At 34.4% G+C, this 15,847-nt stretch overlaps 1 protein-coding gene across 1 annotated transcript in view; it reads right to left on the reverse strand.

Annotated features, from left to right (window-relative positions):
- Nucleotides 1-15,847, reverse strand: part of LOC138709047 (voltage-dependent calcium channel gamma-1 subunit) — a 133,376-nt gene that overhangs the window by 19,679 nt on the left and 97,850 nt on the right. Inside the window, exons 3-4 of the mRNA XM_069839541.1 lie at nt 15,555-15,632; nt 853-990 (exon numbers count right to left, since the gene is read on the reverse strand). Coding sequence (XP_069695642.1) covers nt 853-990; nt 15,555-15,632 — 216 coding nt within the window. The remainder of the gene's footprint in view (nt 1-852; nt 991-15,554; nt 15,633-15,847) is intronic.

The raw sequence follows: 15,847 nt of genomic DNA on the forward strand, positions 1-15,847 counted from the left end.
TGTTTTATGTGTTTCTGAAAAATATAATTTCAATTAAAGCCCAGCCATAAATGTTGCAACTAAAATCTTGTGCATCCGTCATGTTTATCGTACAGTTCGTCCTCCCCTCCACACGTTACCTGCATTTGTTTACGTTTTCACTGTGCCTAAACGAGACGCTCTGCTGCACTGATAAATACAGGAATAGCCTGTTATTACTTGATATATATTGTATACATACAGAGTGGAAGTGAAATAATCTTGCAGATTGAAAGGGATGATAGGGTACACTGAAATGAATAGAAAAACTATAGGCCTATTACGTTTTGTGATTAAATGCACGGCTAATCAGAAAATTAGATTTGAAGTTTCAGCAGTTCGGCAACATCGCCGCTAACACACTCTTCTCGTGATACAGATGTAAGAGGTCAACGAACTCGGTGTGTCTCGCTAGATGAGCCGTTCTCTGGCGCTGTGTTGCAACCAACTCGCATCGCACATTGGCTTTAAATTAGAGGTTTTTAAAATTAAATTTACACGAAAATCATCCACACAATTGAAATACGCCAGAGGGATAAATTATTCTTTATTAGTTTTTCTGTCGATATGGACAAAAATACGATCCTACTCGTCATAATTACCGAATAAGAGGTTGTTAAACATTTGAGAAAAAAATATATTTTTTTTCTGGAAAAACTATTAACTTTCCACCAATATATTAGGCCTACATATTTTTGTTATTACAATATGAGCTATTCGATATGAAAATCTGCAAGACTATTTCACTTCCACGCCGCATATATTAGTTTATTATTCTGACTTATAATATAGGCCTACATTTCGTGGTATCACATATTCAGAAAGTGAACTTACACGCTAAGAAGTGGATTCCTCCAGCTAATCTCTTGAACATGTAGCGAGGATTTCGGAATGTGTAGAATGAAAAGATGAACCCCATGATCATTAGGAGGAGGCTGATGATTGAAAATGAAGTTTCAGACCGGTTATAATCTGCACAGAAAAAACATTTTATAGTATATTAGTTTCTAGACAGTTTCGGAAAAGTGAAACAGTGGAAATACTGGAAATACACGAACAAGCTGACTTCTACAAAATTAGATTTACTGCGTAATGCAGAAGAAATGAGGTAAGTGTACATTGTACATATTGAATATTTCATTCTGTAATCTCTATATACATCCATTTCCTTACATTACAAATGGTATGTCGGCAAAGTCATGGTAAGGTTCTAGTTTATTATATAATTTTAACGAAACATAATAAAGATGTGAAACTAAATGAAAGAAAGCTCGACAAGTTTTTATTATGAATTCATTGAAATTCGAGGCTTGAAGCTGGCTCCTTTGGTAGCCTGGCAAACGTCTGAGTGATACTAAGATTCCTACCACACACAATGAAAAACATCAGGAGTGACGGATATGATAGTTACCCTGATTAGCTTTTTCGATGGTTAATGTGTAGGCCTACATTGTACTCCCTTTGCTTGACATAACTTCACAATAAAAATCCTAAAGAGTGAGGTCGGGAGAGCGTGGTGGCTTTGGTTTCCATACTCCCCTTTCGATTCATCACTGTGGAAGTGTTTCGTTTAGAAATTTCCAAATTAATTGAGAAAATACGGAGGAGCACCATCTTGCTGAAAGATTACATTGGCGTTCGGAGTTCGGAGTACTGCAAACATAATTCTGCGAGATTACATTGGATCGATAGTTAACTATGACAACTATGGTAGAAAAATAATAATGGCAACAAAATCAACAACTGTCGTTAAGTAGATAACCATGACAAAAAGTGGTAGTGAAAGAACTTGAAGAATTTTTCTATAATTTAGTGGCAGTTCAACAGGTCTGTCGTGTTTCATTGAAATTATATAGGTCTACTCATTTGAAAGCCCATCATGACTTTACGAACATAGTGCACAATATTATTTTATTATAATGAAATGCATTGCATTTAATTGCAGTGTATTTAATTCCATCGCATTCCTTTGCAATGCAATACATTTCATTCATTTCATTTTGTTACACTGCACTTCATCACATTCCATTTCATTGTAATCAATAAATTCTATTTCAATCGTACATACATAATTACATAAACAAACAAATAAAACAAATAAACAAACAGGCAGTCAGGCAGACCACTGATTCAGAATAAACGATCCCATAATACGTATCTGTAATGAAAATGTTCGAACTTTTGACCACTTACTATTTGAATGTACTATTTTAGACAAAGAAAAAAATAATTTTGAGAAACAACAGCAGCAGGCGGAACTTGGCAGTCACCTAAGAAAGATTTATTGCAGGAACACACACAAAAACAATTTATAAAATCTTTAAATTGAATTAATGTCGATAAAATAATATAAGATGTAAGATTTTAGATATACTAATACTATTGCACTTACTTATCAGCTGATTAAAAATTGTATTATACAGGGTGTTAAAAAAGTATCCAATATTTTATGAGGTGCTAGTATGGATCATGGATCAAAACGAGAAAAAAATGTCTAATAAATAGGGCCTATGGGTCTTACAACACATATTTTCTGAGATCTGAACACTTGTTCAAAGGAGGTGCTCAATGTGATGTCCATTCATGGCAGCGCATTTCTCTGCCCTTTGGCGTAAGGAATCACGCATTCTTTGAAACTGACCTGGTTGTTCTTGATAACCAAAAGTCTAGGGAATTTAGGTTTTTGGAACGAGCAGGCCAAGGTGTGGGGCCTCCCAATCAATCCAGCGGTCCTGAAATGTCAGCGTCAGGTGTTCACGCGTATTGCGGAGAAAATGTGCTGGTGTGCCATATGCATGAACCACATCTGTAGTCTTTGCTGACATGGCACATACTCCAGCAAGGTAGGCAATACGTTAATAAGAAAGTCCTGATAACGAGCCCCGGTTAATCTCTGTGGTAGCACGTACGACCCTTAATCTATCGCCAAGAACGTCTGCCCATACGTTGATTGAGAATCGGTGCTGATGTCTTATTTCTTCAACTGCATGGGAATTTTCTTCAGCCCACACATGCTGATTACGAAAATTCACAGCACCATCTCTGCTGAACCCCGCTCATATCCGCAACTAAACTTTTGTTTTCAGTATTCCTTGCGACGTATCAGTATTCCATGCCAGGTGTGTCAAGTACGGTATGCTTATCTGATAGCCTGCTGTATTGTAAGGTAGAAAAATGCATTGCCATAAATGGACGTCACATTGAGCACCTCCTTTGAACAAGTGTTCAGATCTCAGAAAGTATGTGTTGTAGGACCTTGTTTATTAGATTTTTTTTTTTTGTTTTGATGTATACTATCTTAGGTCTTTTTCCCTCCCAACTAACACTCTATATGCATTTCTGGATTCGTCCATACGTGCTACATGCCCTACCCATCTCAAACGTCTGGATTTAATGTTCCTGATTTTGTTAGGTGAAGAATAAAATGCGTGCAGTTCCGCGTTGCATACTATCACTTCCTAAAATATTGGATAATTTTTTTAAACATTCTATATAACACATTGTATAGCAGAAAGAACCAAGCATATAGTATTATCAACAATGTCATGAGATATGATATTAAATAAATAAATTCATGCATAAACAGTCGAACAAACAAAACAAATAAAGAAATCAACAAACAAAGGAACAATAAATAAATATACGAGCACATACATATGTATAATAATAATAATAATAATAATAATAATAATAATAATAATAATAATAATAATATGTACATACATACATACGTACATACATACATACATACATACATACATACATACATACATACATACATACTGAGAGAGGTTCTTTTCAACGATAGGGATTCTGCAGAGAGTAGATCTCTAGGACTCTGAGTCGAAGAACTAATTTGTGTAAAACAACTAGAGAAAGTGACACAAGAAATGTTAACATCCTTTTTATTAATTTATTATTTAACATGCAATACTTTATCCATACTTGTAAGTTCAGGCAGTAAGAACACAGTAACAAATGTAGGCTATATTGGTTTATGCAAGAACAAAGTGTTGTCATAAAAGACAATATAAAACTGTTAGCAATAAAACAAAAAAATCCCTGTACTTACTTTTAGTGTATGGGTACTTGATGTTTTATTTTCATGAGAAGCAAGTTAATTTAGTGCTTGCCAGAAATAAGTAAACAGTTTAGAAAGGCTATAAATCACACAGAGAAACTGAAACTTCTTATACTGGGAGTAATAGCTGCTAACAAAACGATGAATGAATGTTTGGGATATGACGTAAGAAGTGTTGGATCCAAATGAAAACATTCTCACTAAAATGATTTATATATTCTCAAGTGTAGACAGGGTATATAAAAATCGATCTATTTTTTTTTTCTTATATACAATAACATAACGGTGGTAATAAATTAGCAATAGTGACACCCGTATGAAGATCAAGACAACGAAGAAACTTTCAGCCTGTTATTTAAAAACATTGTTTAGGTGGCAGTCATGTAAATTATAAACACACCCACAGAACTCTGGGATAAGAGAAACGAGAATTTACGTAAGACAATGTTTGCAGTGTATTTTTTCTGTTTATGATAAAAATAAAATGAATATATAAAATTGTTTAGGTCTACAAAATTTCGAAGTTTGGATCTACCTTTCGTCTTCAGGAGAAAACTGTTACTGATGTTTTAACGGTGGAATACCTCTTTTCTAACACTCTGATTTTTCATCTAAAGGCACAAGGAATTCAGCCGAAACGTGAAGTTTTATATGCAGACGTGATCTGTACACGTTTTATTTTGTTAAATACGAGTAACTCATTTTCTAAAATTATTCTGAAATTTATTTTAGGAAGAAGATTTTCTAATACTTTGCTATCTTTTTCACATACATCATGTGATAAATATTTGATTTCGGAGCTGTCGTAATAATAATTATTTCCACTTTATATACAGAGTGATTCACGAATATTGTGCCACAGTCCAGGATCTGATTTCTGACATCATTGTGAAGGAAAAAATTAATACATCCATGTGTCCGATTTTGAATAGTTTTGGAAAAAATCACGGTTCTTCCTTCCGTAACTTCTCTCTCTCTCTCTCTCTGGATGTCTGGAGCAGCTGTGTGGGTGAACAGTACAGCTGATAGCAGCGACACAGTCTCGTGACATCAGGGTCAAGGTTAGAGATAACGCAGTACCGGACAACGTATCTATTTAGGTAATATCCGAACAACGGAAGTTAGGAAATGCGGTGCGCGCAGTTCACACACGGGCGACTTCATGTATTGCTGCACAAGGAAGAGGGGTATTTGTAAACCAGGTTTACTACAGATTTTTCAGGTGAGTAATAATGTAATGTTCTTTAATGAATTTATAATATACTGAGTACCATTCTCGTAAATTGCTTTAACCTTCATAATTTCCACATTTATGTTTAACATTCAGGAGGATGTAATCACTCAATTTAAAAAAAAATATGACATATGTTTGTATGAACTTTATTCACCCCAATGATGTCAGAAATAAGATCGTACAGTATGGCACAATCTTCGTGAATCTTAATATTGGCGTTAACAATGTATATTTTGATGTATGTAAAAATCTTGAAGCACAATTTTTGATGCAATGTTTTTCAAAAAATATCTTTAATTATCAATGTCTGAAGATGTCACATTAGAATGGCGAAAACGTTAACAATTTAAAATACAATGTAAATTTATAATTGCATAATTTTCATTAAAGATGAGTCACTTGATTGAACAGCATTCTCTTTGAATTTATTACTTGACTTATTGTAACTTTTCAAAAATAAACTCAAAATTCGTGAATCATCCTATAGTAAGTACTATACATACTGTAAGATAGAGATATATTTTTGGATAGACTTCAGTATACGGTACAACCGACAGGGACCGACTGAGATTGGTGTGTTTGTTTTGATATTCCTTGTACTGTATGAGGGCGTTGTGATGTACTGAGTTGATACGTCGTTTTGCCTTGTGATATCATGGAGGCAGGTACATTAGTGTTACTGTCTGATCGTGGTGATTATGTTGCACTGTGTTTTACCCTCCGTTTTTTGCTAGTCGAAGGTTAGGTTATTTTAGACGAGGGGATAGCTAAATGATAGGATGCCGAGGACTGTGGCAAGGTTAGAGTGGGTTAGATGAGGAGATAGGTAAGTGAGATCGAGGGCCATGATAAGGTTAAAGTGGGTTAAATGAGGAGATAGATAAGTGACATGAGTCCGAGGACTATGACAGGGTTAGAGTGGATTAGATGAGGGGATAGGTGTGACAGGAGACCGAGAACTTTGACAAGATTAGAGTGGGTTAGATGAGGGGATAGGTAAGTGACAGGAGACCGAGGACTATGGCAAGGTTAGAGTGGGTTAGATGAGGGGATAGGTGTGACAGGAGACCGAGAACTATGACAAGGTTAGAGTGGGTTAGATGAGGGGATAGGTAAGTGACAGGCGACCGAGGACTATGACAAGGTTAGAGTGGGTTAGATGAGGGGAGAGGTAAGTGACAGGAGACCGAGGACTATGACAAGGTTAGAGTGGGTTAGATGAGGGGATAGGTGTGACAGGAGACCGAGGACTATGACAAGGTTAGAGTGGGTTAGATGAGGGGATAGGTGTGACAGGAGACCGAGGACTATGACAAGGTTAGAGTGGGTTAGATGAGGGGATAGGTAAGTGACAGGAGACCGAGAACTATGACAAGGTTAGAGTGGGTTAGATGAGGGGATGGGTAAGTGACAGGAGACCGAGGACTATGACAAGGTTACAGTGGGTTAGATGAGGGGAGAGGTAAGTGACAGGAGACTGAGGACTATGACAAGGTTAGAGTGGGTTAGATGAGGGGATAGGTAAGTGACAGGTGACCGAGAACTATGACAAGGTTAGAGTGGATTAGAAGAGGGGATAGGTAAGTGACAGGAGACCGAGGACTTTGACAAGGTTAGAGTGGGTTAGATGAGGGGATGGGTGACAGAAGACCGAGGACTATGACAAGGTTAGAGTGGATTAGATGAGGGGATAGGTAAGTGACAGGAGACCGAGGACTATTACAAGGTTAGAGTGATTAGATGAGGGAATAGGTAAGTGACAGGAGACCGAGGACTATGACAAGGTTAGAGTGATTAGATGAGGGGATAGGTAAGTGACAGGAGACCGAGGACTATTACAAGGTTAGAGTGATTAGATGAGGGGATAGGTAAGTGACAGAAGACCGAGGACTATGACAAGGTGAGAGTGGGTTACATGATGGAATAGGTAAGTGACAGGAGACCAAGGACTATGACAAGGTTAGAGTGGGTTAGATGAGGGGATAGGTAAGTGACGGAGACCGAGGACTATGACAAGGTTAGAGTGGGTTAGATGAGGGGATAGGTAAGTGACAGGAGACCGAGGACTATGACAAGGTTAGAATGGATTAAATGAGTGGATAGGTAAGTGACGGAGACCGAGGACTATGACAAGGTTAGAGTGAAGTAGATGAGGAGATGGGTAAGTGACAGGAGACCGAGGACTATGACAAGGTTAGAGTGGGTTAGATGAGGGGATAGATAAGTGACATGAGACCGAGGACTATGACAAGGTTAGAGTGATTAGATGAGGGGATAGGTAAGTGACAGGAGACCGAGGACTATTACAAGGTTAGAGTGATTAGATGAGGGGATAGGTAAGTGGCAGGAGACCGAGGACTATGACAAGGTTAGAGTGATTAGATGAGGGGATAGGTAAGTGACAGGAGACCGAGGACTATGACAAGGTTAGAGTGATTAGATGAGGGGATAGGTAAGTGACAGGAGACCGAGGACTATGACAAGGTTAGAGTGGGTTAGATGAGGGGATAGGTAAGTGACAGGAGACCGAGGACTATGACAAGGTGAGAGTGGTGACCTCCATGAACTAAGTTGCATGAAAAGGAGAATAACTTGATCAGCCTCTCAGTTGCAGATATTTTGGAATGAAACTGTGTTGAGTCAGTACTAGAAATGCAAGTTAGTGGTGAATTAACGGTTGACTGTCTTTGGTAATTTGTTTTATAGTGATACTGTTGTGAGTATACATCGAGCTTAATGACAACTAACGATTATTTACAGCACAGCATGCAGTGTACACAGTCTACGGCGCTACAACTCATGCAGGTTTGTAAAGGTCCTCTTTGTTCATTTTTCTGTCATACTAAATTGTTGAATTAAAATGACAGGTGTTAGTAAAACAAGCGTTTATGTTGAAGTTTTTCATAATTTCAACGAGAAATGGACTATCCATACCTTTTGGAAGTAGATGGCAAACCTATTTGTTTAATATGTCAGACATAAATGTTAGTTATAAACGAATAAAATTCGAACAAAATTATTTCATAAAATATAAGCCATGTTCTCCTGTACTCAAGATTAGCTAAGCACAAACAAATTTAACTATTTCAAAAAAATAATATGTAAGCCTCACCAATTAGTTTTTAAGAAAATATTAGAGGATGCTAAGAGTTATGTCAAAGATAATTCAAGGTGTAAAGTGCCGAAATTGTAGATGCTGTACATATCGGTCTCCTGAACAAAATGTCTAGAGAAATTTAATTATTTCTTATAATTTTATTTTTAATTTGTAAAATACCATGTTTTTAAGATTGATTATAGTCTAATATTTGTTTACATTTCGGCTGAACTTGAATGCCATTGTCAATGATCTTGCGCCCAACGTATACCAATATATGTACTAAGTGACCATATTTTATGTGGAACGTAAACAACGGCGCTGCTATCTTATGTTGTTACTCTGTGCGAGAAAGAAAGACAGTCTATGAATAGAATAAGAGAGCGATCGAGGTGACGTAACAGCTGTAGTATAAGCGACTGTCGTTCCACAAACAGAATGGTCTGGTAATACTAGAGTAATAAACGACTGCGTCGGCGTACGATACACATTGTTTTTAGAAAACCTTGACAATTATAGAAAAATATTATTTGACTTTATTATTCAGCTATTTATGCTCTAACATCAGTATTTATTTATTTATTTATTTATGTATGTATTTATTTATTTTTTTGCAGTTTACACACTGTAAAACTGGTATAACATTTTCTTAAAAGTCAAAACCATTTTTTGATGAGAATTTTCCGACTTGTTTCAGCAGTTGAATTTGTGTGCACAAACAAAACTCACGCTTTAAAAATAAATAAGTTCATCTCGAGCGGCTATTACGAGAAGAGTGGAAGAGCTCGCATTAAATGTTGAGGAGAAAATGAAAACAAAATTACAGCAACGCAAATTTTACTCATTAGCGTTGGACGAAAACACAGATAGCCTACAATTACCCTGGCAATTTTCATTCATAGGAACGACAACGAATTTGAAGTCGTTATACTCGTATTCTTGAAAGGAACTACGAAAGTAACAGACATTCCGGCTTGTGTAGAGAGTTCGGAGTTTAGAAAATACTATTGGGTATATATGCGTCGTCTTTTGTTAGATGATATTATGGTCTGTCACAGTTTGAATCTTGGTCTACTCAGGTTGTGACATTCTCATGTAGTGTCACTAGAGTGACATATTCAAAACATATTGCAATAAATGAATAAATATTATTGTGTTAAAATTCTGCGCTGTCTCTTCTTTAAAGATCTTCCTATTAGGCTTATGTCCGTTGCTTATTTCGAATAAAACAAAAGAAATAAATTAATTTGAGGGTATATGTACAGCTGTCAAAAGAAAAAGTGGCCGCTCTCCTGAAACGAAGTTCCCTTCGGGTATCTTCGCTATAATTCGGAGACAGGCGATGTTACATGTTGTTGGACCACGTTGCCTGATATCTACAGTTATAATTGAAGTATTCTCTCTGTGATTCGATAGGTTAATGGTAGCGTTCACGCCTCTTATTCATGAGGTCCTGCGTTCGACTACAACCTCGTGCTTTTTATGTTCTTTTTTGTTCTGTTTTTGAGAGAGACAAACTATACATAATGGCTCCTTTCTCTTTTACGATTATTTTAGTAATTAACATCAGGTTCATTAATATATTGTGCCATGACTTTATCATTATGATATTGTGGCTGCAAATGGAAAGAAAAAATATTTTATTCTCAATAAAATATCTTTCGTGGCATAAACAAAACAAATTTACTGGCGTCGGCCTTAAAACATTCAAACAATTAAGCGTTCAGAAAACAAAACAAAAAGCCACAATTCAATATTTAGTCTATCTTCCTCTTATCTCGATCATCTTGCAATCGAGTGGGTATGGAATTGACTAGTCTTTGCAAATAGCGACTGTTCTTAGACACGATATTCCAGGCATTCTGAACATACATACATAAGTGTTCTGTCCATGGGCAGGTCTTTCATTGCAAACCCAGCAATCTCCAATCTTTCCTATTTTCTGCCTTCCTCTTAGTCTCCGCATATGATCTACATATCCTAATGTCGTCTATTATTCTTTTCAACCACAGATCCAACCAATTCCTTTTTCTCTTTCTAATCAGTTTCAGCATCATTCTTTCTTCACTCACTTTTTCAAACACAATTTTATTTTTTATTCTCTCTGTCCACTTCACACGCACCGTTCTTCTCCACATCCACATTTCAAATGCTTAAATTCGTTTCTCTTCATTTCGTCGTAATATCCATGTTCCTTCCCCATACAATTCCACAGTCCACATAAAGCACTTCACTAGTCTCTTCCTTAGTTCTTTTTCTAGAGGTCCGCAGAAGATCCTTCTTCTTCTATTAAAAGCTTCCTTTGTTCATGTTTGCAGTTTTTCTTGGTAAGTATAGGTCTAAATGCGGTAACATCCCGTTGCTTTCCGCACACCACTATCTCTTTCGCATCTTATTAAATTCCAGGGGGCCCAAGCGTGGAGATGAGGAGAGTGGATTTGACTAATTGGGCCCTCCGGACTTCACCGAAAATCACGGCAAGGGTTAAATATTAATTCTATCAGGATGTTTGACCCGATCAGAGACCGGGAAATCTCAATTAGCCTTTGCCCCCGCATCCTGGACTAGCTTCTACGAATCATCAGAAAATCTTAGAGTGTGATTGGGCCAATTTTTCCGAAAATGTTTCCACACTTTTGCACTCGTAGCTCAGCGGACGAACGTCGGAATTTAGATGTCAACGTCTCAGGTTCAATTCCTCGTTACTCCTGTTCATTTTATTGTAGTTCAAGATAGTATAATGTAATAATACAAAAAGAAAAACTAATACCAGTATTATGCAACTGGATTTTTCCAAACATAATATTAAATTTATGTTATTTATATCGCTAAAGAACGATTACAATATAAATAACTTGAATATTATTTATACAGTATCACTAAAGAACGATAACAGAATATAAATAATAAATATCGGTTTGTTTAATTAATATAAGATATTATATAATACGTATTTAATTATCTAAATAAAATAACCTATTTTACAAAGAAAGATGGTTATTTGTGTTATAATAATTACTTACATAAAATACAGATGATTTATATTGCGAAAGAACAATAACAATATAAATAACTTGAATATTATTTTATAATGCTAATGAAGGAAAACAGAATATAAATGATAACTTGAATATTATTTATATCGCTAAAGAACGATAACAATATAAAAAACGTGAATATTATTCATATCGGAATTTCACAGATTTATTACAGATGTATTTAAGAAATTGTAGAAGAATAGTAATTAGTAACAGTGTCCTATTTATTCTTCTTGGAGCCAAATTTGTAACTTTTAAAAGTGTGGTTACTATGTTGAAGTGTATGTGTTGCAACGGATGCTTGATTTGTTATGTATATGAGTCAGTTATGGGATGCTTGATGTCGTCGCAATGTCGTAATTATAGTTTGATTGTGTTTGTGTGACTATTGTGTATTAATTTATGATGTATGGTACGGAAAGCTGCATATTTATGTTATAGAAATGTTACGTATGTGTGTTGTTATGTTTTTGTATGTTTCAAATTGATAACTGATATTTGTTTTGCAATCGCAATGCCTAATTTACGGATTGTTTATGTTTTGTTTAGATCGCGTAAGCTAATTTAATTTTCTTTTCCATTTCTCTTTATGCTCATCTTTTTTGTGTATAAAACTATAGCCCTAACATACATATGTAAAATAGGGCTAACCCCCATTGGAGATACAATAATAATAATTATTATTCATATCGTTATAAAACGATAACTGAATACAAATGATGACTTGATTTTTATTCATATCTCTAAAGAACGATAACAAAATATAAATAACATGATATCCATAAAGAACGATAACTGGATACAAATGATAATTTGAACATCTTTTACATCCCTAAAGAACGATTAAAAAATAAAATGAAAACTTGAAGAAGGCCCGAACCCACGACCTTTGAATCATTAAACAAACACTCTACCCTGGTCTACGAGGCACAGATATGGAACACTTTCATAGTTTCGGAACTGCTTGTACAAGCACATGCATCGTGTAACATCGCCGGGACCCGAAGTGGACTTTGAAAATATTCGCTGTTCACGAGTGCGGCCACTTTTTTTTTTTACAGCTGTACGTGAACGCCCACAAATATTATCAGAAAATGCAGGCTTTAAATTTCTAAAATTTTATGAGGAAATGAACCCACAATTGGACAAAATTTACAAGGTACCACAACAAGACTTATTAGAACTTAAATATCCGGTAAAAGTATAAAAAGGTTACTAATAATATTTTTTAGAATTCACTTTTTACTTTAAATTAAATTTTCCAACATTTTAAAATTTTCACACACATTATTTCATAACTCCACAACCATTAGAAATAGAAATCTGAAATTTTGTACATTGATTTAACATGCATTTATGCAAAAGACAGACTACAATAATGCCTATAACTTTGAAAATAGAAAAATTAGGTTACAAACATTATGTAAATTTTAATATATTTTAAATGGGACAAATAAAATACTAATTGCATTAAAATAAACAACTCTACATGTCTGAGGGTACCGGTACTCTACTTTAAAAAAATAAGTGTTTATTACATGCAAGAAAAATATTAAAGATGTCAGAGACACCATAACAATGTTATGGTTACCAAATGATGTAACTGCAGAATTCTTTTGTTTGGTTTGAAAAATATTATTAGTAACCTTTTTCATACTTTTATCAGATGCTTAAGTTCTAATAAGTCTTGTTGTGGTACCTTGTAATTTTTGTCCAATTGTGAGTTCATTTTCTCACAAAATTTTAGAAATTTAGAGCCTACATTTTCTGATAATATTTGTGGTTGTTCACGTACATATATCCTTGAGGGAATGAAGATAACTAAAGTAGTAAGATATGATATTATAGAATTTATATGAACAGGAAATGTAGCGATAGAACATCTATATATATAATTTGAACTGGTAATGGAAATTACGGGAAAACGGCTGAACGGATTTCAATGAGTGACCCCTCATTTTCATGCCTGGCATCCAAAGTTTTTCGGAAAAATAGTAGTTTTCAATGAAATGTCAATTTTCCTACATAATTTTCCTATTTTCCAAAATCCATCTGTTGTCAGTTTTGAGAACTAATTTTATTGAATCACGGCCGACTTGATCGAATTTCAGAACAAAACACACACTACAATAAACAATAGGCTATTACACGAAGGCCATGACCTGCAGAATTGCCGACATATTTAGAGCTCAATTCAATTTGTTATTAAAAACTGATTCTGCAGTGTATAATTTTCTGAGTACAGCTGTGTATTGGATATTCAAATCTACGAAACTTGAGGTGGTTTGATGACATTATTACCATTAGAAATTAAATATTATTATAGTTAATATCATGATGCGTCTATTTTTCATTAATTGTACGTAATATTGATGCTATATTGATGAAACGTTTTGAGGTTGTGTAAGTAAATGTAGAGAATATCTTAATTTAGATCTTTATTTCTATAATTTATTGAGTGACTGCTATATATAAGTACAAAACTTAAGTAAGATAATAATATTGTTATTAAAAATCAAATATTTTTATACTTATTAACCCAGTGGGGTTGAGTCTTTTTTCATATACTTAATGGGGGTGTAGTGTAGATATTGATATGTGTCATTGTCTTCAGTATTGGCTCGAGAGAGCGCAAAAATTACAGTTCCTAAGGAAAGATAAAAAGGTATTACTTACTGATAAAATAAGAGGCCTAGAAAATTTTGTAGTCTCCAGATCATTTCAGCAAGATCTCTTAGTAGAATAAAATGATTTTACGCTCTACATTTCAACTTCTACATGCAGCAGCTATACGAAAATGCTATTGTTCTAAAGCTTAGAAAACCTGACATTTTTTTAACTTTTGCCTACAATCCACAATGACCTGAAATAGCTACTGCTATCGTCCTGACATTGATACTTGGGTTTTCGCGTTGAAACTCAAAAACTGAAGGTGGAGAGGTTCAAGAAAAAGTATTTGGCCTAAAAAATCCATTCAGAGGGAGTATGTTTCATTATTATGGAAGCAAATAACTATCAAAAAGACAAGCATTCTTCATTGAAAATAAATCTGAAAAATTTTTATTTGAACGTCTAACGAACTTAGTTTGATATAAAGACAAACTCGACTAAGGAGAACGAAAGAAAATAAACAAAGAACATAACAGATTGACTGCACATGTTTAACATAAAATTATTACACGAAGACTAAAATTCGTTAAAATTCATTTGACGATGCCAATTACGTTATATCCACTCCTGCGAAACCATTGAATACCTCCCACATGTCTCAACTGATATTTTGGGTTGCCTAGACAAAAATGAACGGATTAAGTCAGACACTCTGTACATTAAGTACACAAATACACCACATGTCACTTATTCCAATAGCTCTTCTTACAAGTTTACAAGAATGTAGTCTAAAATAAACATGTACCAAACACAACACTACTTTACAAGTGTTACACATTATTCCATAAATAATATAAAAATCTCAAGTCTTAGATACGATTAAAGACGACACTGGTCAACAAAATTAAACATATATTTCGTTAAAAGACAAATAATGGGTGATTCTTATAGTAATTTTCGTGCTGATTTCAAATCTGTTTTCAAACTTTTTAACTCACCCAGGATTTTGAGTAATTATATGAAATATAGTTCAAATTTTTTAGTATTGATACTTTATTTGTTATGGATTCTGACTTCTTAGGCAACAATGATCTAAAGTTATAGGTCAATTTTATTGTTAAAGCAATAAAATTAATTATGTGGAATATTTTCTTTCCATTAGCATGCTAAGGACTGTAGGCCTTATATAGCAATAAAATAAATCAGTATTCTAAAATTACAAAAAAAAAAAAAAAAAAAAAAAAGGTAGGTGGTAGAAAAATTCTGACTTCATTTTTGGAATCAGCAGATGAGATTACATAAAAAACAGCAGAAATTTTACATTTAAAAAAATCACTGTTGACCAATATAATGTGCCTGCGAATTCAACTGCTGACTACTTTCATATGAAATTCAGCTTTTGAAGTTTTTCATTTATTAAAAGACAGGTCTTAAACTCAGTTGATTACAATATTAAAATATTTATATAGTACTTACTTAAAATATTCCGGTCTATTGCCGGATCTGCGCGAATTTTTACATCTCCGGGAAACATTTCGTGAGATCTGCAGAATCCTAGAAAGAAGAGTACAAAATTAATAACAGTGCAGCAATACAATTTTAAATACATAAAATATTATGTCGTTATTGCACCAATAATTAGAAATTTAAATAAAAGCATAAGAAATAATACAATAGGATTAATAATAATAATAATAATAATAATAATACTAATAATAATAATAATAATAATAATAATAATAATAATAATAAAGGTATCCCTGTAACAT

This window comes from Periplaneta americana, chromosome 11 (assembly GCF_040183065.1).
Source record: "Periplaneta americana isolate PAMFEO1 chromosome 11, P.americana_PAMFEO1_priV1, whole genome shotgun sequence".
NCBI lineage: Eukaryota > Metazoa > Arthropoda > Insecta > Blattodea > Blattidae > Periplaneta > Periplaneta americana.